General features: G+C 38.0%; 1 protein-coding gene across 5 annotated transcripts in view; it reads left to right on the forward strand.

Moving 5' to 3' along the window:
- NNT (nicotinamide nucleotide transhydrogenase) overlaps window positions 1-25,548 on the forward strand; it is a 97,016-nt gene that overhangs the window by 51,142 nt on the left and 20,326 nt on the right. For all 5 annotated transcript variants that reach the window (XM_036845315.1, XM_036845319.1, XM_036845316.1 and 2 more), the window contains exons 11-19: window positions 2,231-2,392; window positions 3,208-3,318; window positions 4,174-4,319; window positions 5,537-5,732; window positions 8,341-8,574; window positions 9,875-10,035; window positions 11,209-11,388; window positions 18,896-19,055; window positions 21,185-21,266. In XM_036845315.1, the coding sequence (XP_036701210.1) occupies window positions 2,231-2,392; window positions 3,208-3,318; window positions 4,174-4,319; window positions 5,537-5,732; window positions 8,341-8,574; window positions 9,875-10,035; window positions 11,209-11,388; window positions 18,896-19,055; window positions 21,185-21,266 (1,432 nt within the window). The remainder of the gene's footprint in view (window positions 1-2,230; window positions 2,393-3,207; window positions 3,319-4,173; window positions 4,320-5,536; window positions 5,733-8,340; window positions 8,575-9,874; window positions 10,036-11,208; window positions 11,389-18,895; window positions 19,056-21,184; window positions 21,267-25,548) is intronic.

Genomic DNA, 25,548 nt, shown 5'->3' on the forward strand with positions numbered 1-25,548 from the left:
CAGTGAATAAAAGGATGGCCTTATATTTGTTTTTCTGTGCCCTAAAACTTCCTCCTTTATAATAAAACCGAGTGTTTTTCTTGTGTATATGTTAGGAATCTATTTGACTAGCATTCTTCAAAGAATGTGATTTGCTTTTTTTCCCTTTTCTTTTTTTCTCTGTTTTTCTTTTCTATTTCCTGTGTTATACAAACTAAATATAGCACATTTGAAATTACTGAATGTATTATAGAAAAGACTTTAGTTTATTAAATAGTTAAAAAGAAAACCTGGGGCTTCCCTGGTGGTGCAGTGGTTAAGAATCCGCCTGCCAATGCAGGGGACACGGGTTCGAGCCCTGGTCTGGGAAGATCCCACATGCTGCGGAGCAACTAAACCCGTGCACCACAACTACTGAGCCTGCTCTCTAGAGCCCACAAGCCACAGCTACTGAGCCCGTGTGCTACAACTACTGAAGCCCACACGCCTAGAGCCTGTGCTCCGCAACAAGAGAAGCCACTGCAATGAGAAGCCCGCGCACCGCAACAAAGAGTAGGCCCTGTTCACCGCAACTAGAGAAAGCCCTCATGCAGCAACGAAGACCCAACACAGCCAAAAATAAATAAATTTATTAAAAAAAAAAGAAAAGAAAACCTTCAGATGTGGGATTTCTATCTTAGATGCCCAACACAATTGACTGCAGGTTATGGTAATTTAGTGCTTCTGAACTAATGTGGGCATTTAATGAGTGCTAGGCATTGTGCTAAAACACTTCATGTGCCTTAACTCATTTATTCCTTATAAGTACTCAGTAAAGTGGGCATATTATTATTTTCTTTTTCCAGATGAAGACAGAGAGGGTTAAAAATTTTACAGATGAGGGTACTGGAGCACAGAGAGGTTGAGTAACTTGCCTGAGATCACACAGCTGACAGGCAGTAGAGCCAGGATTTGAACCAGGCAGTCTGGCTTAAGAAAACATGTCCTTAAATATAACCCTGCACAGCCCTTCTCTGATGTTTAACTGAAACACAAAACAATATTCTGTCTAACTCTCCCTCCAGATGGTTAACAGGCCATCCATTGGAACCCTGGAAATCTTGTATGTGGGTAGGAAAATAAAAATTAAAACTACAGAGACTTCCCTGGTGGTCCAGTGGTTAAGACTGCGTGCTTCCACTGCAGGGGGCACTGGTTCAGTCCCTGGTTGGGGAACTAAGATCTCACATGCTGTGTGGGGCAGCGAAAAAAATTAAAAAATTAAAAAAAAAAATTAAAACTACAGTCTTATTGACTGATTTAAAGTTAAATGAATGTCAACTGCTAATGTTCCAGCTATGCCACTTGAAATAGTTTATATCAAGGGATAAAAGTACCTTATTCAAAAAAGTTAAATTCCAGCTTCCTGGTCACCCATTAGCATTTGGTTTTCACTGACCACTAGGTAACCCTTTCCTCTGTTGTAGAACAGCCATCCACATGTTTGCTATTAGGAAAGGCGATAATTAAAGATGTATGTTGAGAGCTGACTGTTTGTATTCTGCACATTCTTAATTTAATTCGCTTTTTTTTTTTTTCCTTTTCTTTGTAAAGTCCTGTTTGCTGACTTAGTGTTGAGGCTGGAGCTGACTGCCCTGGCCAGCAGTCCAGTCCAGATTCAGGAGCAATTGCAAAACTTCTGTCCCGGGTGGGTGGAAGCCATATGTTTTGGGGAGGTGCTGGAGTGAATGAAATCCTGCCTACTCTCTTAAAATCCTTCTTCCTCAGCCAAATCTGAGAGTGACATGAACTTGGCCTCACAGAAGTCTGTCTTATAAAGGTTGTGTGTTGCCCAAGTAGAAAATGCTTTGGTAGATCCTTTATAGGCCTATAATTCTGGAATAAAAACACTTGTATAAACACATGTGGCACTGTCAGTGAAAGTTAAAACGGGGAGGAGGACAAGTTATACAGAGGAAAATGTGCAAATTGTTATTAAGGTGACTCATAAATTTTACTAGATGTTTAAAATTTATTATATTTTGGGGAGTGGTGGTCAGGAAGTTGAATTTTGTTCGCAATACCTTTAACTCCCTTTCACCACCCCCCTTCCCAGTCATGGAACATCTCAAAAAATCTCATTATTGGTAAGGGTGTGGAATTTTAAAGCATTAACTATCCCACATGTTTGTTTGTGTGTGGGTGTGTGTGTGCTTTTAATCCTCCCGAGATAATTGGATGTGAACTCACACTCTTTCCTCTCTTTCTCTAGGTCTCACTGGGATACTGGGTTTGGGCATTGCGGCTCCCAATTTAGCCTTTTCCCAGATGGTGACCACTTTTGGCTTGGCTGGCATTGTGGGCTACCACACTGTCTGGGGAGTGACCCCCGCTCTCCACTCACCACTGATGTCTGTGACTAATGCAATCTCAGGTTTGTTCGCCTCTTGTTTTCCCTCAGTTTAGGTTTTCAAGGGCTTATTCAACTCTAGGAGTGCTTTCCATGAGGTTTATAAAGTCTGTGTTTTCCAAATTGTAGGGCTTGGCATCTTGGTGGTTGCAGTGACTTGGGCTCCCAGAGGGTGCAGGGGTAGGGTTGGAAGTGAGAGGCTAATGGAGTGTGTCATACCTTTGGGCTGCTCCCATTTCAGGCAGTGCAGAGCTACTGTTCCTTCTTTCAGTTATGATTTCCTTTAAAGAAGGGATTCCTCTGATAAAATTTGGAAACTGTTTCACAGCAGCAGCATGGTCCATGCAACAGTCCGCACAGTTATGTGGACAGATGTGGGAGCTGCTGTGGCTTGGAAACCTCATGGCCCCAGTGGGCATCTCTTGCACAGGCATGGCTTTCAGGATCTCCACTGGGAACGGGTCCAATTCCAAGAAGTACTATGCTCAGGAAAGGCCAAAGCTATGGGCTTTCACCATCATATATTTATAGTTCATGCATAGTATTTTCCAGTTCTGTAACCACCAGAGGTCCCTTTGCTCCATAAACAATGTTGTCTAATAACATTATTGATTTATATCTTTATCAGGGGAACAGAGCTAGAAAGTAAAGGTTAAAATTCTTATGCAAAAGGAGAAAATGTTTTGGTAACTCTTTGCCCACAAAAGTACTTCAGTGAGAACGTGTGTGAGAACTTTCTCCGTTATGATGCATGTGCTTGTGAGGTCTTTCAGCGATGACATTTGATTTGGCAGCATGGCTATTAGCTACTGTTTACCATATCCATGCTTTCTTCCCAGGGTTGACCGCAGTTGGTGGGTTGGTGCTGATGGGAGGACATTTGTATCCTTCCACAACTTCTCAGGGCCTCGCTGCTCTTGCTGCATTCATATCCTCAGTCAACATTGCAGGTATGAGGACGGTGAAAGAACCCAGAGTGCGATTTTTAGTGGAGACACGAGAAGCAAATATAAATCAATATAAAACAAACATTCTGATTTTAAGAATTTAATCGTGCCTTTAAAAAATGTTTCACTCAGATTATAAATGCTCTGTGTGAAGGAAAATTAGTTATTTTGCCCATTGGTAAGTTTTAGAAACTATTTGATAAGAGAACACCCCTCCCCCGTGAATGCCCCAAAGGTTAACTACAATGCCTACAGGTTAACTGGAAAGTTATTGAATGCATAGTTTTGAATTAAGCTGACTTAGAGCTATCACCATAACATCTTTAAATGGGTATAATTTTAGATAAAACTTTAGCCTTTTGCCTTATCCTGGCCTGTGTTCCTGAAAACTGAAAGCCTAGCATATCACTTGTATATGAAACTCATTCGATGATATTTTGTAGCTATAAATTCTTTAATGTGTCCAAACAGACCTGGTGCCCGTTGATATGGTATTTTTTCTTTTATCACTTATTATAGGGTTTAACAAACAGAATAACCTATTAGAAGAAAAACACTGGCCTTTGATCGTTTGCATTCCCGAGCTGTTTGAATGGCTGTTTATTTTTAGTCATGCAGAAATAGTTGGTTTTGTACTCTGATAGCAAATTTTCTTCCTGAATGTATTAAGGGTTCCTCCCTTCAGTGTAACTGGCTTGAATAATAGAATAACTTCAATTCTGAGGTTCTAAAATGTTACTTAAAATGATATTTATTCCGAGATGATAAAGATGTACTTAAAATAGAAAAATTGTAGCCCTTTAAAAATTATGTTGCTCAATGAGATACCTCTTTCTGTTTCATATTTACTTGGATAAGGTGGCTTTCTGGTGACTCAGAGAATGCTGGACATGTTCAAGCGTCCCACCGACCCCCCAGAATACAATTACCTGTATCTGCTCCCTGCTGGTACCTTTGTTGGAGGATATTTAGCTGCCCTCTACAGTGGTTATAACATTGAACAAGTAAGAGTCTCATTTGAAAGCTTTTATTTTTGTTCTGTGTCTTCATCCCAGGTAGACTTAACATTATCGTTACCAAAATTCAAATTCTGTCAAGCAAATACGACAATAACTTTTGAAACATCTTGGTCAAATACAGCATTCTCATCCTCTAAGAATCAGGACCTTGGATTCTAGAGGCAGATTTGCCTGCTAAGTCTGCAAGGATGGGTTTACCTGTTTGTCCCTAAGTTTTTCCACATGTACAAAGAGGCAAGAAGTTTATTAGTACCCTTTTTATGTATCTGGCTAGATTGTTGTAGGGATACAATGATATAATCAGTAAAAAATTTGAAAAAATTTTTATTATTAGATATTATTAGTCCTTTTCCTACTTACTTTCTTCCCCTATGGATCCAGGAGATGTTATGCCAGTGCATTTAACAAAGATAATTTAAAAATGCATGCTGTATAGAGAAACAGAAATAATCAAGTTGAACTTTGAAAGTTCCATGTCTAAATATAATTTGTAATAGAGACTCAACTTTGTTCCAAACTCAGTCATACCTTTCTTTTCAATAACTATTTCAGCCTCTCTGACAGCTGAAAAATCATGTCTCCTTTGGTTTCTGCTATTTCTAACGTGTAGTATTTGTTGAATGAACACAATCTTTTTTGAGAAGAGTTAGAACAGTGAGTCAGGGAGACTTAGGTCTGCATCCCAGATTTGCTATTTACTGATCGTTTGCCCTTAGAAAAATTATGTAGCCTCTTTAAGCATCGGTTTTCTCTTTTATAAAACGAGGATGATGATTCTTTCCTCCTGTGACTCTCATGGGACTGAGTTACAGCATAAGTAAAGTATACAGCACGGTCTCTGACACTTACAACCTCAGGGGTTGGCGCCCTTATAGCATTAGGTCAGGTCTAGATCCCATAATAACTCTATTTAAATTTAGGTACTTTTATATGCATTTGTATGCTCTCAAGTCCAGAAGAAGCCAGTGTACATAAATGGTATAATTGCAAGTACAATTTAAAGTATTTAATATGGTAATATCCTTAATGGATAGGAAAATACATTGAAATATTTAAAAAAAGAGCTCATATTGGTCCTTCTATTGTATGAATTTAAAATTGTCCTCAGAGAATCATGTTTCCTCAAGAGGAGTTCTCCTTAAGCTAGTAGACTGAAGGTTTTGATAATCTCTCTCTCTCTCTCTTCCCTTTCCTTTGAAAAGATTGTGTACCTGGGCTCCGGCCTGTGCTGTGTTGGTGCCCTGGCCGGGCTTTCCACCCAGGGAACTGCGCGTCTTGGCAATGCATTGGGCATGATTGGGGTGGCTGGAGGCCTGGCAGCCACCCTTGGAGGCCTAAAACCGTGCCCAGAATTGTTAGCTCAGATGTCTGGAGCAATGGCTTTGGGCGGTACCATTGGTAAGCACTTGTGGGTTTCTGCCTTTATGTTAAGTCCATGCCCTTTGAACACCTGATGGCAGTTAGGCTCAGAGATTTAAGAATACCTTTTTTAGGAGTAAGAACTTTTTAATTGCACTTCAGTTTCTGAATATACATATTTCTGTTGGAGGCCCGTATTGATGAAGGAATTAAATTGCCTTAATGGAAGTTCCTTCAGTAAATATTCTTTTGGCAAAAAGTCATCACAGTTGGTATAATTCTCATTCAGAAGTAAACATTTTAAAACACTGAGTAATATCAACTGTGTCAAAAGAGTCGGCTGAGAAATGCCTTGTGCTCAGTTCTTGTTTTCCTTTATTGACTCTGTCCAGTTAGCCAATAATAGAACAGGGAATTGGAATACTTATATGTGTACCATCTATAGGCTCATCTTTTATTCGGCTGGGTATAAATAACAGCAGAAGATTCTGCTTCAGAGACCTGTTAAAAACGTGAAAAACACGTGCCAGCAGAAAAAACACTCTTTTAGTCTTATTCAGTGGTGTGCTGGGGTTGGTTGGTAAATTTTCAAGAATCTTTCGAGCTGGTTATTAAACACAGCTATTATCAAAAATTAAATTATATCAACTTAAAATTAAATAAATTAGAAACAAAGGTAATAATCCTAAACACTCATGACTTTCTAATGAATTCACTAGCTTTTATTATCTCTTCTTTTGAGATTATCCATGTGTCTTCTGTCTGTGTGGTAGAAATACTGTGTAATGATGGGCTTCTGTACATCTCTTCCTGAATCCATATTTAATGACATCATGTTGGTAGCTTGAGAGCAGCCATGGCCGTTGTATTTACACCATGGAAATCAACAAACGCTACGAATCTGAGTTTCATTTATTGTTTTGTTCATTGTCCAGACCTAATAAAGTGATGGAGAAAATATGAATAATGCAAGCTTAAACTTAAAAGTGTGTTTTGTCATTACACTGTGAATTGCACAAAAAAAATTGAGCAAATATTCTTCAAGTACTTGGAAACTATTATCAGATTCAGCAAAATTGCCACTTACATGATTGACAGTGAGTGAAGTTCTTATATACATCTTGTTGTTTCACTCTCGTCTTACTCGTTAGAGTAAACAAAAATCTCAACCAACATTCATGTGGGAACCACACTCATTCATCAGTTGCAAACACTAGGTTGGCTACAGATACCAGAGTTTGGTAACATTCTGTGAAAGTCAATTGGCTATATGAAACTTACAGTAAAGAGTATTGTATATATTTTTATTGTTTGAAAATTGTGTGCTACATACATTTTTATGAGTAAAAACTCACGTATGTATTTACACACGCACGTTTTTATTCTGAGGGGCTGGTGGTTAAATACTTACCAAGCACAGCATTAGCTTTACGTCTCCTTTTATACTTACCTGGGAAAGCTGTGCATCCTTTCTTGACAGTCCCTGGAAAAGCACTTGAAGGAAAATGCTTGTGCTGTAGGTTCATGGCGGGACAGCCTTTAGGCATGGTCTTTGCAAATGTTGTGAGCCCCAGCCCTTCTATTCCCCCGCCTGTAGCCAGGCAGCTCCTTCAGAGTCTCCTGATTTGGTTATTTACTACTCAGATATTTGCATTTCATTACCTTTGGACTTGGCTCCCATCCACTCACCTGAAAACCTAGACCTTCTTCATATTCCAGTTGTTCCTTGTGTGCTCAGGGGCAAATGTTGGCTGATAGGGAAGAGAGCCTGGGTTATTCATGCAGTGGGGAGAATTTAAGGGGTTTAGCTGGAGCTTTAAGTAATCTGAAGAAGCGTTAGTCCGGGGGAGCGTTCAAAGGTTGTAAGGAACGTTGATGCTATGTGTTTGGGTTCTTTGGAGTTGGGCATTGGTGAGGTGTGTTGAAAGAGCCTGCTATTTGAAAGGGTATTTAAGCCAGTGTTCTTGCCTGAATAGTCCCTGTAAGAGAATATTTTGCCAGGAAGCAGATAAATACTTATTAATGACAATGATGAATAACCTTAAGTGGCCCGTTTTTAAATTGAGGTATAATTAACATATTATACTAGTTTTAGATGTATATAATAATTTGATATTTATATATATAGATTGCAAAGTGATCACCACAATAAGTCTAGTTAACATTTGTCACCATACATAGTTAAAATTTTTTTTCTTGTGATGAGAACTTTTAAGATCTACTCTCTTAGCAACTTTCAAATATGCAATACAGCTTTATTAGCTATAGTCACCATGCTGTACATTCCATCTCCAGGACTATTTGTTTTATAACTGGAAGTTTGTACCTTCTGACCCCCTTCACCCATTTTGCCCACCCCCCCGTCCCACCTCCCGCCTCTGGCAACCACCAATCTGTTCTCTGTATCTATGAGCTTGTTTTTTTGTTTGTTTGTTTGTTTTTTCAGATTCCACATATAAGTGAGATCCCATGGTATTTGTCTTTCTCTGTCTGACTTACTTCACTTAGCATAATGCCCTCAAGGTCCATCCATGGCAAGATTTCCTTCTTTTTTATGGCTGAATAATATTCAAGTGTGGTCTTTATTGGGTTGTTTCTCAAAGGTCTGTCAAGTTTTAATTTCTCTTTGACTTTCACTTTCCAACAGGATTGACAATTGCGAAACGCATCCAGATTTCTGATTTACCTCAGTTAGTTGCTGCTTTCCACAGTTTAGTGGGCTTGGCAGCTGTGCTTACGTGCATAGCTGAGTACATTGTAGAATATCCACATTTCGCTACGGATGCAGCAGCTAATCTTACCAAGACCGTGGCCTACCTCGGTACTTACATCGGTGGTGTCACGTTTAGTGGTTCTCTTGTTGCCTATGGAAAATTGCAGGGTAAGTGATTCAGTATAACATAGAGGTAAATATCTATTATTTAGGGTGTTTAGGGGTCCATTTCAATTTCAGAAAATAGCTTAGTAGTAGAACCTGTTAGGTGAAGAGTATTTGTATGACATTATGAAAGTTTTTTTTTTCTCCATAAAGATGGCTTCTCTTTATTGATCCTTACAAATCTCACAAAGCTTTGAAGCCATGTCTTCTGCAGACAGCTAGTGAGGTAGACTAATGCACAGAAATTCACATAGAGGGACTAGTTGACATTTGATAATATGTATGAACAAAATAATGTCTTTATAATCCTTGGTTAGAGATGCCGGTGTAGTGTTCACAGAAATGATTTATACATTTTCCAGAATAGAGAGAGGCTTATTGAATAAATTTGTGTGATTAGTATACAGTACTTACTTTTAAAACAAATACACATTTTAGGGGGCTAGCCTGGCAGCTTTTGCTACCGCTAAAGCCAATCATGAAAATAGAAGTGGAGGGGAAAACCTCACATAGCTGCTTTCAGTGTTTTCATGAAAAAGCAAGTCTCTAGAGAAACTAGTTTGTGATTTAAAAACCTGGTCTTGTCTCTCAGTAATCAAGTCATTAGAATTAAGTGGGGGAACTTCCATGAAACTTAAAAATCACAAAAGAACTTAAAGCCTACGATATTCTTGTCTCACGCTTTGTCTTTATTATTTTATTTTTTTATGGAGCTTATATTCTTGGGGAGGAGACAGTCAAAAAGGAAGGTAAACCAAAAAATAAATAAAACAGCAGTGGCAACTTTTACAAAAGAAACAAAAAGGGGCTAAAAAAAGGAGAAGATGTACCATAAGTAAGATGTTAGTTCATGCTTTGTCTTTAGAACCAATTAGCAAACAAGGACCCTCTCCCTTGGGCTCAGTTGATAGAATCAGAAAGGCTAATGTTCTAGGACTCTGTTTTGACATTTTCAATAAATAAAACCACACTTAACTTCTGTATTGGTCATATGGGGAAAAAAAAAATCACTTTTCATGATTCCATGACAAAGAGTGAGGAAATTGTTGTGTGATCAAAGTAAAGGACAATTAAGTCGAGCCCTACCTTTCCTACTTCCGTTAGTATTTATGTGTAAGAACTCTAATTTACTTTTATGTTTCAGTAGCTGGTGATATAAAGTGATATTTTAAGTAGCATGTTTTTATCCTAATATTAAATTTTGGTGGTTTAGGATTAAATGACACACACTTAAGAGTGTGTGTGTGAGGGGGTTTCTTGTGACACGTTCTAGGTTCTGATTCCCACGTGCTTGGCCCTATAGGTATCCTGAAATCCGCCCCTCTGCTGCTCCCTGGGAGGCACGTACTCAATGCCGGCCTGCTGGCTGCTAGCGTGGGTGGAATCATCCCGTTCATGCTGGACCCCAGCTTCACCACTGGCATTACCTGTCTGGGCTCTGTGTCAGCTCTCTCTGCTGTCATGGTAAGGGGTCAGAGATGGAAAGCACATTCTTAGCGAGGAACTAAGTATTTTGTTAGGTCACAGTCTAATCTTATTTCTGTCTCTTCAAGACCCCTGATGGAATAAAAATGTTTCAAAGTGCTGTTATGTATTCATCTTTGGAGAGTCTGGAAAATATAGAAAAGTGTAAGGAGAAAATTACTCTTTCTCTTCACTTACTAATTCCTGTCAAAGCTGTCACATGGGACATCTTTTTTGCTCTGGGGTCTTTTCACTGGATCAATGTGTTGGTGAATAGGAATTTAAAAAGCCAAGGGTTTCATTTCCGTTCATTAGGTGCCTGCTGTGTGACAAGCCCTATAAAATAAGTGTCAGAGAGTCCCTGCCCATTAGTTGCTCTCACATTTGTTGGAAGCTCTGATACCAAACCAAATGATCGTATGAAATGAAATGTTTTTAATAAACCCTGTGTGTTCAGTGAGGGAGTTAAGTGAAACCTTTCAGGATAGGTTGGCCCTCCTTTTCCTCTCTAGTTACTGCTTTAGTATATGGATACATACAGTATTCTTTAGGTGTCTGTATGTCACAGTTTAGCATTCTATTTATAGCAGTGTATGGTGCGGCTGTATATAGCTCTGTGCCATTCACTGATTACTTCATGTTTGTCTAGTATACTCTTAGTATATACTTTATAGACAAGGTTTATGCTTAAAAATTTTTAAATCATCTACAGTGCTTAGCACAAAGTTAGACATACAGTAATTGCTTAGTCACCCTAAACCCTATCCTCAGATTTTCAAGCTAGTAAGACTGGGCTTATATTTTAGTTTTAGCGGCTTCACTTGGCACCAACAGGACCCTCCTCATCAGCTAAAGTCATAAAAACTGTGACATTTACTCAGTGCTGTTACTTTTTTCCACGTGTAGACCCCTCTCCAATTTTTGCCTGCTCTTCATCACTGCCTTTTAGGGATTTAGGGATTTTTTTTGCACAGGGGTTGTGGTTCAGCGTTTGCACTTGTTACGTCTGTAGGAGAGTTGGTCCGATAGGGGTCACTCGGTCATTACCAGGTGTGGAACTTACGTGTAAATATATTAATTGGAAAACCGGAATGATTGCGAGCCATGATGCTCAGCGTCAGAGGTTTCTTTTCATCGCATGAATTTTGAGTTCCGCTCTGGTTTTTGTGCTAGGGTGTGACTTTGACGGCTGCCATTGGGGGTGCTGACATGCCCGTGGTCATCACTGTGCTGAACAGCTATTCAGGCTGGGCCCTGTGTGCAGAAGGCTTCCTGCTCAACAACAGTCTGCTGACCGTCGTGGGTGCGCTCATCGGCTCCTCCGGTGCGATACTGTCCTACATCATGTGTGTGGTAAGGAAGCAGCCAATGGAGGAAAAGGAAATGCTGTTCTGAAAACTAGGGTCTGTTTGTCATTTCTTTTATTTGCAGTAAAAATGACTGTGTTGGTTCTTTTTCTCTCCAGCAGAAATATCAGAGTGTTTCGTTTGAATAAATTTGCCATACTGCTTTTAAAGTACCCAAGTGTAGATAATTTGGAAAATTAAATATAAGATAAAAATCTTCTAACTCCCTGCATCTGGTGATAAACACTTAAGATTTTATTTCCTTCTATTCTTTTTCTTTGTGTATTACATATCTGTGTGTTTACTTATCTGATCATATTGTACACTGTTTTACGTTGAGTTTTTTTAATCTTCCAAATTATAGTCTTGCCACTTTCTTATCATTAAAAATGCTTTTTAAATATGATTTTAAGGGTCTTCCTACTAATCTAGAATATGGATATTCGAGATTTATTTAATTTTCCCTAATGCTGTACTTTAAGGTTGTTTGATTTTTCTTTCTCTTTGTACCTAAATACATTTTGGCTTCTGAGTTTTGTCTTAGGATGATTCCTAGAAGTGAAAGGGTGTGCTCATTTTTTGGTCTCTGTCTACTTATTGCTGTGTGGTTTCCGGAAAGCTTGCTCCAATTTACACTCCCACTCGTCATCTGTGAGAGTGCCTATCTTGAAGTTTTGTGGTCAGCATGATTTAAAAAAAAAAAATTAACAAGACACATACTTCCTAAGCTTCCTTTTTGTTTCTAATTCTCTTCTTAATGGCAAGAAGATATCCTGCAAATAATTAAAGGTTTGACTAAAAAACTTTTTCAAATTATAGATATTATTCTCTAAATAATAGTTTTGAATGGCTGTGAAAGGACAAGCATGAAACTGGGTGAAGTTAGAATGTGACTTTATGCTGATTAATAACTCAGGCAGAAAAATAACTTCACCTTCATTCTTTTATTACAATTAAAAAAATACCTTATTTTACAACTCAGAATTTCTCTTATGTCTTTAATTGAAAAGTCTCATTGTAAATTGAATGCTGTAGTTATCTTTTCATAATTAAAAATTAGTTTGCTTTGGCTATATTGTAAAAAACAAAAATTTGAAAGCCTAAGTTCAAAACAAGCTGAGAGGTTTGAAATTAAATCCCCCAAGTTCAAGGAGTTTGGACAGGTGTTTCCTACTGGAAAAGTGTCAGGATTTGGAGTTTTTATTTATTTATTTATTTATAAATAAATTTATTTATTTTTTAATTTATTTTTATTTTTGGTTGCATTGGGTCTTCATTGCTGCGCGCGGGCTTCTCGTTGCGGTGCACAGGCTTCTCATTGCAGTGGCTTCTCGTTGCAGAGCGCGGGGCTTTAGGTGCGCGGGCTTCAGTAGTTGTGGCTCGCGGGCTCTAGAGCGCAGGCTCAGCAGCTGTGGTGCAGGGGCTTAGTTGCTCCGCGGCATGTGGGATCTTCCCGGACCAGGGCTCGAACCCGTGTCCCCTGCATTGGCAGGTAGACTCTCAACCACAGCGCCACCAGGTAAGCCCGAGGATTTGGAGTTTTTAAAAACAAATGTTTATGAAGGAGAAAAATTTATTCAGTTGTATTAGAAATAGTTTTCTCTAAAAATGAACTTTTAACCCTTAGTTTGACTTTGCTTCATTTGGTGAATTTCAGTGACCAGCAGGGGGCAGCAGATTGTCATTAATACTTAAACTTACGGTTTGTCAAATACTGATTTTAAAATTAAATGGGAGTATTTGAATTTTTACAAGGCCAGTGGCATACTAATGGGGAGAGGAGGTCGGGGCTTGTATATAGTTCTTGGAGTGTCAGCATGGGTACCTTCTTATCTTTATCCTTTTTCTCTTAAATGGTTTTCTTTAGGTTCTTAAATTTATCAACAGTATTTCCCAAATTTCTGTGTTTTATTTCCTCTCCTTTCCCTTCTCTATTTAGCTTCTTTTATTGTTGGTTATAGTAACTATAGTAACCTTTGCAGTAGCATTAACTAGAATAAGGTATAAAAGATACTTGTTGACAGTACTCTTTTCTACATGTGCTTCTGTAATTATACCATCTTTCTCTTAATTTTTATCCATTCTTTCATATTTCTTGATCTGTTTTTTTCTAGTTCTTCTGTTTCTTTTCTTTCTGTTTCCACTGCCTCAGGCATGCCATTCCACTGTCAGCATACCTCAGATATTTTTTATTCCTATATTGTATGTAAGGCTAACAAGGTCTCATAGCTGTCTGTGACCATAAGTATCACACTGGGTTAGATATTTTGTTTGTAATAGCAAATTGTAGTAATTTGGATTCGAGACCAGTTGAAGCTTTCATTTTTTAAAAAATATTAATTGCAAAAATAAAAGATGTTTAATGAAACATCTTTCATTAAGGAAATAGAAAAGGATAAATAAGGGGGCTTCCCTGGTAGTTCAGTGGTTAAGAATCCGCCTGCCAATGCAGGGGACACGGGTTCGAGCCCTGGTCCAGGAAGATCCCACATGCCGCGGAGCAACTAAGCCTCTGCACCACAGCTGCTGAGCCTGCGCTCTAGAGTCCATGAGCCACAACTACTGAGCCCTCGTGCCACAACTACTGAAGCCTGCGCGCCTAGAGCCTGTGCTCTGCAACAAGAGAAGCCACCACAATAAGAAGCCTGCGCACCACAATGAAGAGTAGCCCCCGCTCACCGCAACTAGAGAAAGCCCGCGCGCAGCAATGAAGACCCAATGCAGCCAAAAATAAATAAATAAATAAATAAATTTTAAAAAAAAGGATAAATAAGGATATAAAATAATCTATAATCCCATTACCACTTAACTGTTAACACTTAATATTCTAATTCTTGTCTTTTTTCATATGTATATATTTAAATACATTCTATGTTAACGTTTAATTTTCTAACCAATAAATTTTAGTGTCTACATGTTATTATATCACAAACATATACCATAATTTATTTATCCAAGTCCATGATATTAGTTGTTCTTAACTTTTTTTTCTGCAGTACTCTTCCTTGTGTGTTGTTGATTATTTTCTTAGGTCAGATTTCTATAAGTACAATTACTTGGTTAAACGGAGTAAGATCTTTTTGTTGGCTGTAGATATTGATAAATTGATCTCCAAAGGACTCTGCAGTCAAAGCTCCCACCACTGATGTGCAGAGTGCTTGTTTTACTGCTCATGTTCTACTCCTATGACTTATTACAAAACAGACAGCAACAAAAACACACCTGCATGGTTTTCAATTTCAAAGATAGAAATTTTCTTTTCTTCTAAGTTTTCCTGCTCTCTGACTTTTCACATTCATACTCATTGACTCTTATCTTTATTATAAGAAATTGTTTATTTCTTATAATAAACTGTTTATTATAAGAAACTGTTTCTCCATGGCTTGTGCTTAGCAGCTCAGAGTGGTTCATAATAATAATACAAGTGAAATAGCTGCTCGTAATTGGGCGTAGTAGAATATGCTGGGTGCTTTACAAATATTAACTCTTTTAATCCCCAAACTAATTCTGGAGGTAGGAAATATTATTCTCACTTTACAAGATATTTTAAGACACCATTTATTTATTTATTTATTATTATTTATTTATTTTTTAAAAATTTATTTATTTTTATTTTAGGCTGTGTTGGGTCTTTGTTGTGGTGTGCGGGCTTCTCATTGCAGAGGCTTCTCTTGTTGCCGAGCACAGGCTCTAGGCACGTGGGCTTCAGTAGCTGTGGCATTTGGGCTCAGTAGTTGTGGCTTGCGGGCTCTAGAGCGCAGGCTCAGTAGTTGCAGCACCCGGGCTTAGTTGCTCCATGGCATGTGGGATCTTCCCAGACCAGGGCTCGAACCCGTGTCCCCTGCATTGGCAGGCGGGTTCTTAACCACTGCGCCACCAGGGAAGCCCTTATTTTTTATTTTTTAAAATTTATTTGTTATTTTATTTTATTTTTTGGCTGCGTTGGGTCTTCGTTGCTGCATGTGGGCTTTCTCTAGTTGTGGCAATCGGGGGGCTACTCTTCGTTGTGGTGCGCGGGCTTCTCATTGTAGTGGCTTCTCTTGTTGCAGAGCATGGGCTCTAGGCGCGCGGGCTTCAGTAGTTGCAGCACGCGGGCTCAGTAGTTGTGGCTCATGGGCTCTAGAGCTCAGGCTCAGTAGCTGTGGTGCACGGGCTTAGTTGCTCCACGGCATGTGGGATCTTCCTGGACCAGTGCTCGAACCCGTGTCCCCTGCATTGGCAGGTGATTCTCAACCACTGTGCCACCAGAGAAGCCCTAAGACACCATTTATTATTCACCTTTGTGTTTATGGAGCCTGCCCTAGCACCTGGCACATTCAAATGAGTATAATAATTGTTAAATGAACATTAGATGAATATTCTATTTGTTAGCTCATTTCACATTTTGGAATCCTCTCCAGATAGGTTATGGTAGCAGAAATACTACCACATATCAAATATCTATGAATATTACTAGTATGTTTACCTTCATTATTTTATTATTTATTGAAGGAAACATGCAAGTCCAAACCAGCACAGAGTGGTTTTATTATGTGAGAGGGAATGGAATGCACCCTAAGTGTAATCAGCATCCCAAAATTGACGTTTTGTTCTGACAAAGAATTCTTTTGGGTATCCTCTGAGCCTAATGCTTGGTTACACAACACCCAATATTACAAAAGCTGAAAAATGTTGACAGTGTCAAACAGCCAGCTCAAATGAATGATTTGCTTTATATCCAGATGTCGTATAGACATTAAACTCTTCATGATTTTGCAGTCCCTTTACTTGAGATAGTGTCCAGATTGCCTGGGATATAGACGGCTTACAAAAATGCAACAGCATTCTCAGACCAAATTTTCTGATTTTTGTACTTTGCTGCTTGTTTCCAAATGAAAAGAAAACAGAATGAAGTAGATCAAAGCCAAACCAAAAATAACTTTTTTTTTGCCTTGCAATCAACTAATTAGCACCTACAAAGCATTGAAATGTGAGATGCTAGTCAATGGTATACATGTTGTTAATGTTGTTATTGCTTTGTCTATTTTATGACCTTTCCTTTGTTTTCATATTTATTTCTTAGTTTGCTTGGAATTATGTGAATTAAGGATATCTTTAACATAGCATACAATTTTCATTACAGGACTTAATAACTTGAAAGGAACAGTCTTGGACAGTGTTGCAAATACTTTGTCTTGGAAGTTGGGAACTCTTCAATCTGTCCATCAGTGGTCACAGGATAGTCTCATTAATCACTTAAGCAAGCAAAAAAAAAAAAAAAGGAAACAAAACAAAGCCCTAAACCCTAAACATTTGTTGGAACTGTGATGTTGTTGCAATGGTAAATTCAGAGATGAAAATTAATTTAGTCTAGTTTTTAAGAGACCACATGGAATTAGCTTAATGGTGATATGCTTGTGGATATGTATTTAACAAGTTGACTTTGATTGTTAAACTGCTGTGTGGTTCCCTAATTTCTCTTTGTAAGATACCTTCAGAAGTGGGTACACGTTAATTAAATGTCCTCAGAAATTCTTTCCTTCTCCTCCATTCAGTTCTATAGGAAGAAAAGGAGGGTTCCTTTTAAGCCAAGTTAAAGTGGTCATATTCTTCTACATCCTGTGCCTCTGTCATCTCTCCCTTTATACAGGACTGTGTGATGCAGGTGATGGAACCTCTTTGTACATTTCACTTTTTTATTTTTAAAGTTATCTATGGCAGAAATATCTCAGTGTCTGAAATTGGCCTTTGAATCAGTTTTTAAGGGCAAGAATTTGGTAGAATGTATTTCTGGTAATTTTGTTTCAGAATCCTGTGATTTAAAAGTAGAAAGGATTTATCAAAATCAGCAAATGTTGAATGTTTGGGAAGTGTCAGGTATGGCCATTTGGATTTTCATTCAACCTTGGATTTAAGTGTAGGAAGTTGTGTTAAGAATTTAAAACTCCACGTTGGATTGGGATGAAGAACTTAATTAAAAGCATCACTTTAATTTTTCTCTGACCCTCTTATCTGTTAGTAATATGCATAAAGATATTCTGAACTTTATTTTATATGTAAGAAACTTAGACAAATCCACCAGACTCTGGGCTTTGTGAAATGTGAATGTTACATCTGATAAATGGGGTTAGGTCAAAAGAACAATTTAAAAAATTCTGACAACATTTTGATCCACATCTTTGAAACTTATGATAAGTCAAGTGTGGCTTTTTGCTCATCTTCTCTGCTCTTTTCTTCCCTGCCTTTGCCTCTGTCCCACTTCAACAGTATATGTAAATCTCTCTCCTTAGGTGGTAGCAGGCTTGCCTATCTTTGGATGAGTGGTCATGTTTTTTTTTCTCTGATGTGTTCCTTATCACTGAAAATCTCCAGGTGCTTTTTGCTCTTTAATAATAAAGTGTTGTCTTTTTTTAAAAGTATAGGTTGACACTTACATAGCTTTAAAATAGTATAACTGATGGATCAATGATATGTTTATTACAACCCTTAAAATAGGATTTAATTTTTTGGAATTCTTTATGAAGTGATACATTCAGTTATGATCATTTAGAATGACTACTTTGATCACATAGTGATTTGAATTCTTAAAATGTTTTTGATTACTCAAAACATCTAGCTTCCTGTCTTTTTTTTTTTTAACCACCACACCTCCAGAGGTCTACAAACAGTTTTCAAAACCAGATCCGTATTGTCACATATTCCAGCCGTGGTGTTTGTATGGTACTTTGTTGGATGATTGTAAATGAGCATGCAATAAATGCCTTCCTCTTACTTTTTCCTGACATTATTTTTCTAGTTAAAGGGTGGGTGTAAATTATAGCGAAGCAGTGTATAAACTAACTCATTTATCTTTTTTGGAAGTGAAATATTTTAGAAGGCTAATGATGAATCCAGTCACTTCTGTTATTGCTTCATGGAGCTGTAGTTGATTCGGAAAATAAGACAGTATCAACTCCTGCATTTCCTTTTTTCCTGATGACAGAGGGTAGCAGACTTCTAAATGATAGGGATCCCTATCCTTTGATTCCTCCCTGTTGCCTCTTGACAGCTTGCAGCTGGTAGCAGAATTCACCTGAGATCTGTAGAGTCACCTTGTAAAATTTCTTATAGCTATCATTCTCTTTTACTCTGGTGAAATACATGTCAGTATGGAGGTAGAACTTGCTCAATCAGTACACAGATAATAATGACTAGATCTGAGTTTTTCACATATATGTCAACATCACTGGTAATTTTCCATTAAATTTTTAAAAGTTTATTTTGACTGAAAAGATATCAGTGTACACTTGATTTTATAGAAAAAAATGATGTGATTTCCCAGATGTCTTCTTATCATTTAAATTTTTGAAATAATTTTCAGAAGCTAGATCAAATTGATTTGGTTAAAATGTTTTAGGTGATCAAATAAGCCTCTTTAAATGATTCTGAATATCATATACACAAAAGGATTCTGAATACCATATACACAAAAGGATTCATACCATTTTCAAAAGTTATGTGGATTTAACTCTCACAGCTACAATTTTACTCTCCAGGCAATGAATCGCTCCCTGGCTAATGTGATTCTTGGAGGCTACGGTACCACTTCAACAGCTGGTGGAAAACCCATGGAAATTTCTGGCACACATACAGAAATCAACCTTGACAATGCAATTGATATGATTCGAGAAGCTAATAGCATTATTATTACTCCAGGTAAAAAACCAAAACCCCAAAGCAAACAAACAACCTGTAATAGCTGTTGTAATGGATTACATTAAAATAATTTCTTGTAATAGGGAAAAAAATCAAAGTGGAACGTCTTCACTTTTGAAAACTTAATGGAAATTTAGAAGCAGCCCTGTGATTACTAAGTGAAAAGTACTGAGAATTCTTGGCTTAGGTTAATATTTTGGGAATCACATAGAGATTCTATAAATTGAGGTAGTGGATTCTACCTGTGTCTTTTTGTGGTTCTGTACCAATGTTTAAATCATCTTTGAGTCTTGGTTATTTTTTGCTCATTGGTAAATTTTGGGCCTATGTCAGCATTAAATTAGTATATGAAAGTGTCTAACTTACTTGTTAGACTTGCTCAGTAAAGGTTGGTAAATGTTAATGTCTTTCTTTTCTTTTCAAAAGTAAATATTTAAAAAATCATTGAGAATCATGTGGTTTCCAACAAGATGAGGTAACAAGGCCCAGTAGAAAGGACTTCATCTAAGAGTCATAACACCTTACTTCTGTTTTTAATTTTGCCTCTAACAATTGACATATGTGGACCAAGTCAGTTAATCTCTCCAGGCCTCAATTTCCCAATTTTCTGAGGTTTAGCCCAGTACTTCTTTACTCATCGCAGAATGCTGTTGTATTTATTACAGGCAATACATTGATTCCAGATTAGGATTTTCAACTCTATCATGGTATCATAGAAGTTTTCTATAAAGAAAATCAATCGATTTGACATGTGGGTAGTTTGCTGGTTGGTTATATACTAAGATGTAAATAAATAACAAACCTTAGCAGGATTGAATATTCAGGTGCAAGCCTTCTCAAGTGGGGGCAATATCATTTTCTAGGGGCGTTTGAAACACGTGGGTTTGGGGTTTTGGTTGTCTCCAAGATGGGGCTGCTACTGTCAGCTGGTGTGTGGGAGCAGGTAAACTAAATATCCTGTAAAGCCTGGGACATTCCTGCAGCATGGATTGTCCCAGCCAGAGCGCTTCGGCATTACCTGTTGAGAAACGCTGTGCCGGAGTGTGAAGGGGAAGAGTAAGAGACAACACTCCTTTCCCTTTAGGCATTTTCCATCTAGTGGAGAAGTCAGATAGATAAATAATGCACGGTGGGTTATGATAAGGGCTGAATTGGATGATGTAGACACTTTTTCTATCATGGGAAACCTAAGCAGCATTGTTGGGATGTGAGGATTTGTATGGGGCCCTAGAGGATGGATGGCACTGGGGGGGAGGCAGAGGGAGTACCTGGAGCAGAGACTTGGTCTTTGGAAAAGTGAGGGTAGGAAAGTGGGGACAGATGTGAGATTCATTGCACAGGGAGGAGGGACAGAGCACAGGGGTTCAAGGGGAAGGGAGATGACTGACATTTTCGGTCATACCTGTAGGACCATCAGAAATACGGAGCACTTTATTCATTTATTTTTTTTTTGGCAGAGGGGGAGGGTTTTAAGTTCTTATTTGGAGACGTTAAGTTTGCGGTGGAGCTGGGACAGCGGACAGGCTGAACTCGAGCTCAGTGACGGGCTGAGGCTGGAGACAGGTTGGGAACCGTCAGGTGGTCGTTGAAGCCATGGGATGGGCTGAGATTTTCCAAAGAGAGAATGAGGTGCAAAGTTAAAGCCCTGGGGAGCTTCATCATTTAAGGGCGGGGGCACAGAAGGAGAAGATCCGTTCAAGGAAATCGAGGAAGAGTAGTGACACAGTCAGGAGGGGCACCAGGGGACTGTAATGTTATCAAAGCCAAGTAGGGAGACAGTTTGAAAATGTTTATGTGAGAGCGAGTGAGAGCCTGTGCACAAGTGTGTGTGTGTGTGTGTGTGTGTGTGTGTGAGTGTGTGTGTGAGATGTGTGATATGTGATGTAGGGAGGGAGTGCCTAGCAGTGTCAGACACTGTAGGAGACTGAGAAGGGACCATGAAAATTTGAATTTGAAATTTAGGCCAATATTTTTAAAAGTCCATATTGTAAGTTTTTTGTTTTCACTTCTAGTCCTGTTAACTGATTGCCCTTTTTGGCATAAAAATATGTTTCAATCAAGAGAGAAATTGTAGTTCATAAAATCTGAAATAAAACCACATTCTTCTGTGTTCTTAATGTTCCTTGTAGGCTACGGTCTCTGTGCGGCCAAAGCTCAGTACCCCATTGCTGATTTGGTAAAGATGCTCTCCGAACAGGGCAAAAAAGTCAGGTAAGTGCTTGCAGTTCGTGTGTGAAAGGAAAGGAAAATAGATGACTTCCTTTAGGTGACTGTTTCTTCAAGTGGAGTTTTACCTGTGGATACTAGGTAGAGAAACTATTGTAAGTTGTAAAAGACTCTATTCTAGCCTTAGTCTTACCTGTTAGTTGTCACTATCTCTAATAGCCTCAAACCTAAATACAGTCTCATTTTAGAAAAGGAAATTTTATTGTACTAAATTCCAGGATAGTTATCAGTAGGGAAAAATAGAAACCTGGTTTCTCTGTGGTTTGATTTGGGGAAGGAGGTCAAGCAAGGCATCTGAATCACATCAAGTTGTGTCTTTTTGGTGTCTGTTGTTCACACTGAAGAAAAACATCTCAAACGAGTGGTCTCTGAAGGGTGAGACCCGGTGGTAAAACTTTGGCTGGTTAATAGCTGACTGATAAAGCTCTCACACTCAGGCTGGAAAAGGCTGCAGGAAAATTTCTTTTCCTATGTATAAAATAGGTAATCAATAAAGCCATACACTTTTTGAATTGTGAATTAGAATGGCAGCTGTTCCTGCTGCTTGCCATTTGGGCACTGGACTCTGCTCTTGGGCGGATATTAAGCAGAATGGCAAAGTCAAGGACTGTGCATTTCTAGATTATTCCCCGTGACCTTGGATAAAGGGTTTTGTGGGATGTAAAAATGGGGCGGGGGGTGGTGAACCCTTGCAGTACTTTGCGTCTGTTCTGCGCACCTTTGGATCCATGTTCTGGAACTCCGCTGTTAGGAAGCAGCGAAGAAGGGACCGTCTGGAGTTGTCCCTGAAGCATAGCTGCTTCGTGTTGTGTGGGGAGACGGGTTCCCTAGCAGTTTCACTGACATGGTACCGTAAGTCAGAGCGACAAGATAACTCTCTTGTTCAATAAAATTAGTTTGTTCACCAGGATGTTAATGTATGTTGACAAAACAGTTAATGTCTGTTAATAAAAATTCCTTTGAGCTGTCAATCTTACACTTTTGTCTGGAGGCAGATGATAAGAAAATAAGCCACAGTGTGCCTAGATCTAGTCAGACTATCTGTGCCAGACTGGATGCAGAGTCCTAATCTTCAGCTTGAATGTCCCAACTATTAATAGCGGTAAAAGAGACTTAGATGATGAAATCAGAGGGTTATCTAAAATATTTTAGTGTCAGCTACATTTTATTTCTTCCTTTCTTCCCACCCTTTTTTCCCTTCTTCAGTCCTTTTCTTGCTCTTGACCTTCTGTGATCTATAGTGAGTCTGTGCTTTTCAAACACACAATCAAAATACTGTTTCATGATAGGACCATCGTTTCTGTGATGTAGGCGGTTTCCACGTTTGGTAAAATCTTAGATGAATTGAAGATAGAAGATGAGAAAAGGCATCCTCTTTGTTTTCTAATTTTCACATAAGAGGTCTCATTTTAGTAACTTATTCCTGTTTTCATAGAGGGTGTTAAACAGTGCTTCCCTTTTAGTCATCGTCTTGCCACTTAAAGCATTTGCAGACCTGCAAGTGGAAAGGATGTGTTACAGAATCTTTCATGATTTTCCTAAAAAGAAATTGTTTCTCTTTATTCAATCCACATGTGAAAAATTCTAATGTATTAGTAATGCCTTCTGTCACCACATAACTGTTTAGGAGATGAGTGGCAATCATAATAAAACAGAGAAAGATGGCTTTCATGTCTTAGTTATCCTTAGGGAAGGGAATGATTAATTTGACATACCTCTCTTATTACCCACTGGTCAGTCCAGGTTGTGGGTGCAGGTTGAGCAGCTTGACGGAAGGCAGGATGTGAAAGGAAAGGAATTAAGAGGGAAGGAAAAAAACCATCTGAAAAGAAAAGGGATAAGACAAATGAAATTCTGGTTTCTGACCTGATTAAAATTTGAATTTTATCCATGAGGACATAATATAAACTGCTGTTTTAGGAGGAGGATTTCTGTCACACTGCATTGGAAAAGTAATTATTTGACTTAAGATTTATAGCAGATATTTAATTAAACATATATGAAGAGTTTCTCAGTTACAATTTGTTTTTTATTGAAGTAATTTTGTGGCCAGAACATCAGGCTTTTCATGAGAGCTTTTGTTTCATATAATTGTCATCAATTTTTCAAATAAGTTGTGAATAATAAATTTGTTAATAATTTATTATGTAGGATCAGAATAAAATTATTGGTCAGCCTAATCTCTACTTGTGAGTTAGGAAGAGTAAGCCATTTATATTGATCTCTCTATTTCATATTAAAGATGAAATATATATTAATATGTCCAAGGGTTTTTTTTGACTATAATATGTTGAATTTTCAACGTGGGCTTTGTCATAAGTTATGTAAATCTCACATTTGAATTAAACAGAAGAGAACTATTCTTGCTAACATGATGAGAGTATATTATCATATTTTTCCTTCCTAGCGTCCGTGTGGGGATTTTTTTTTTTTTTTAAAGAGAATATAGCAACTTTGTTGATTTTGCTTTATTTGTGTCATCTTTTCGTAGGAGAGATGCAGATTTTCTTTATGAAGTTAGGACTGTGTGTATACATGGATGCTAGCTTTTTCTTAAGAGGCAAATGTCTGTTTGAACAAGAGATGGCTGCAGCAGTTACCTCGTATTTTAATGAAATAAATCTGTATTTACAGTTTGCAGTAATTTAGTCCTTTCATCACTCTGTGGAGCTCCCACGGTGTTCATTGAGCACAGCTGCTGGGCCTCTGCTGTTAGTAGATCTTTATGCCTCCGGACCCCAGCATGCCTAGCATCCAGATGTGGTGACATATTAGCACACATTCCCCATGGAAATGTGCCAGTGTGGACATACGATTGTCATCAATTAGTTATGCCCAAGTGGTGCCAAGAAAAATTGCATCTGTCATACAGTCTGTCTGGCTTCATGGCCCACGGTTGATTTAGAGACACTCCTGTTTTCCTTTACTCTGGCCATAGTCATAACATGCTCACAGAGAGTTGAGATTATCTAATGAAGCACATGACATTTCATGACAAGAGCTCGTTTCAGAATGTCATGGAAGTTCACTGACTTAGCTATTCTTTAGTGGCCAGGATATTGTTGCTTCCCGGGCACCCAGAACACCTAATTTATGCTTGATCTCGGAAAGCATTTTATTACAAAAATCTTATGATACAAGAGCACAGACATTTTTTTCTCTTTGTTTCCCAATCTTTGGATTGATGTGATAGGCTTTTCATTGTAAAGCTGAGATAATCTTTCCAAGGAATAATTCTTAGAAAGAGGTATATATTTTTTTCTTTTTGCAATTAATCACTGCTTGATTTTCTTTGTATAAAGGCATTATTGCTTTTAAATTTATGAAACCACCTTTCAACTTCTTTGATTGACTAACTGATGTTATATATTGCTTTCATGTTAATGTTCAACTCTATCTTTCTATTAATAATTTATTGATAGAAACTTATTACTACGTACTGAGAATACAAGAATGTGTAAGCCCAGTTCCCACTCTCAAAAGTTTATAGATATAAAGAGAACAAATTGATCAACAAATGAATCAGTGAATGAATTCCATTCAATGTGATAGTATGCTAAGAAGAGTACAGTAGAAGGAAGGTAGGAATGCAAAAGAGAAGAGTAGATAAGTGTCCGGGGGATATTTTAAACTTTTTATACTACTCATAACATGACATTTTTTTTTGCAGGTTTTAAAAAATAAATATTTATTTTTTCATCCTCTGTCTAAACACTTCTAGCTGCCAATGGTATTTGAAGTTTAATAGTGTTTTACAGTCTTGTGTGACCTGGCTATAAGTTTAAATATATGTTATTTTTGCTAGGAAACCCATTCTTTGGAGATAGTTGAAGATGAAATACTTTGTTGATCTAACTGGATTTTCCTGTTTTTCATGGATTAAATGTAATCTAAATAAACAAGAGTTCAGCCGTCTTGGATTTTGTTATGTTTTGGGGTACAAGAAGAGCCAGGACATGCAAATTTATTAAGTAATAAAGGTACATGCATCTGAGAGTAGAAGTTAGGCCAGATAAAAGATCCAGTATAGTAGTTAAATAAAGAAATAGATATTATTTATGAGTTTCTTACCGGCTTTGCAATACTTTCTTATCAGCCATGACTATTCATGTTAATGACAATTCACTGTATGAATAATTATATAGTACTTTGTGCCAGGCACTGTTCTAGGTCCTGAGAATACATCAGTGAATACAAAGATAAAAATTCCTGACCCTGTGGAGTTTTACATTTGCTGGGAACTTAGATAATAGGTGTTAAGATATTC

Source organism: Balaenoptera musculus, chromosome 3, assembly GCF_009873245.2.
Source record: "Balaenoptera musculus isolate JJ_BM4_2016_0621 chromosome 3, mBalMus1.pri.v3, whole genome shotgun sequence".
Classification (NCBI taxonomy): domain Eukaryota; kingdom Metazoa; phylum Chordata; class Mammalia; order Artiodactyla; family Balaenopteridae; genus Balaenoptera; species Balaenoptera musculus.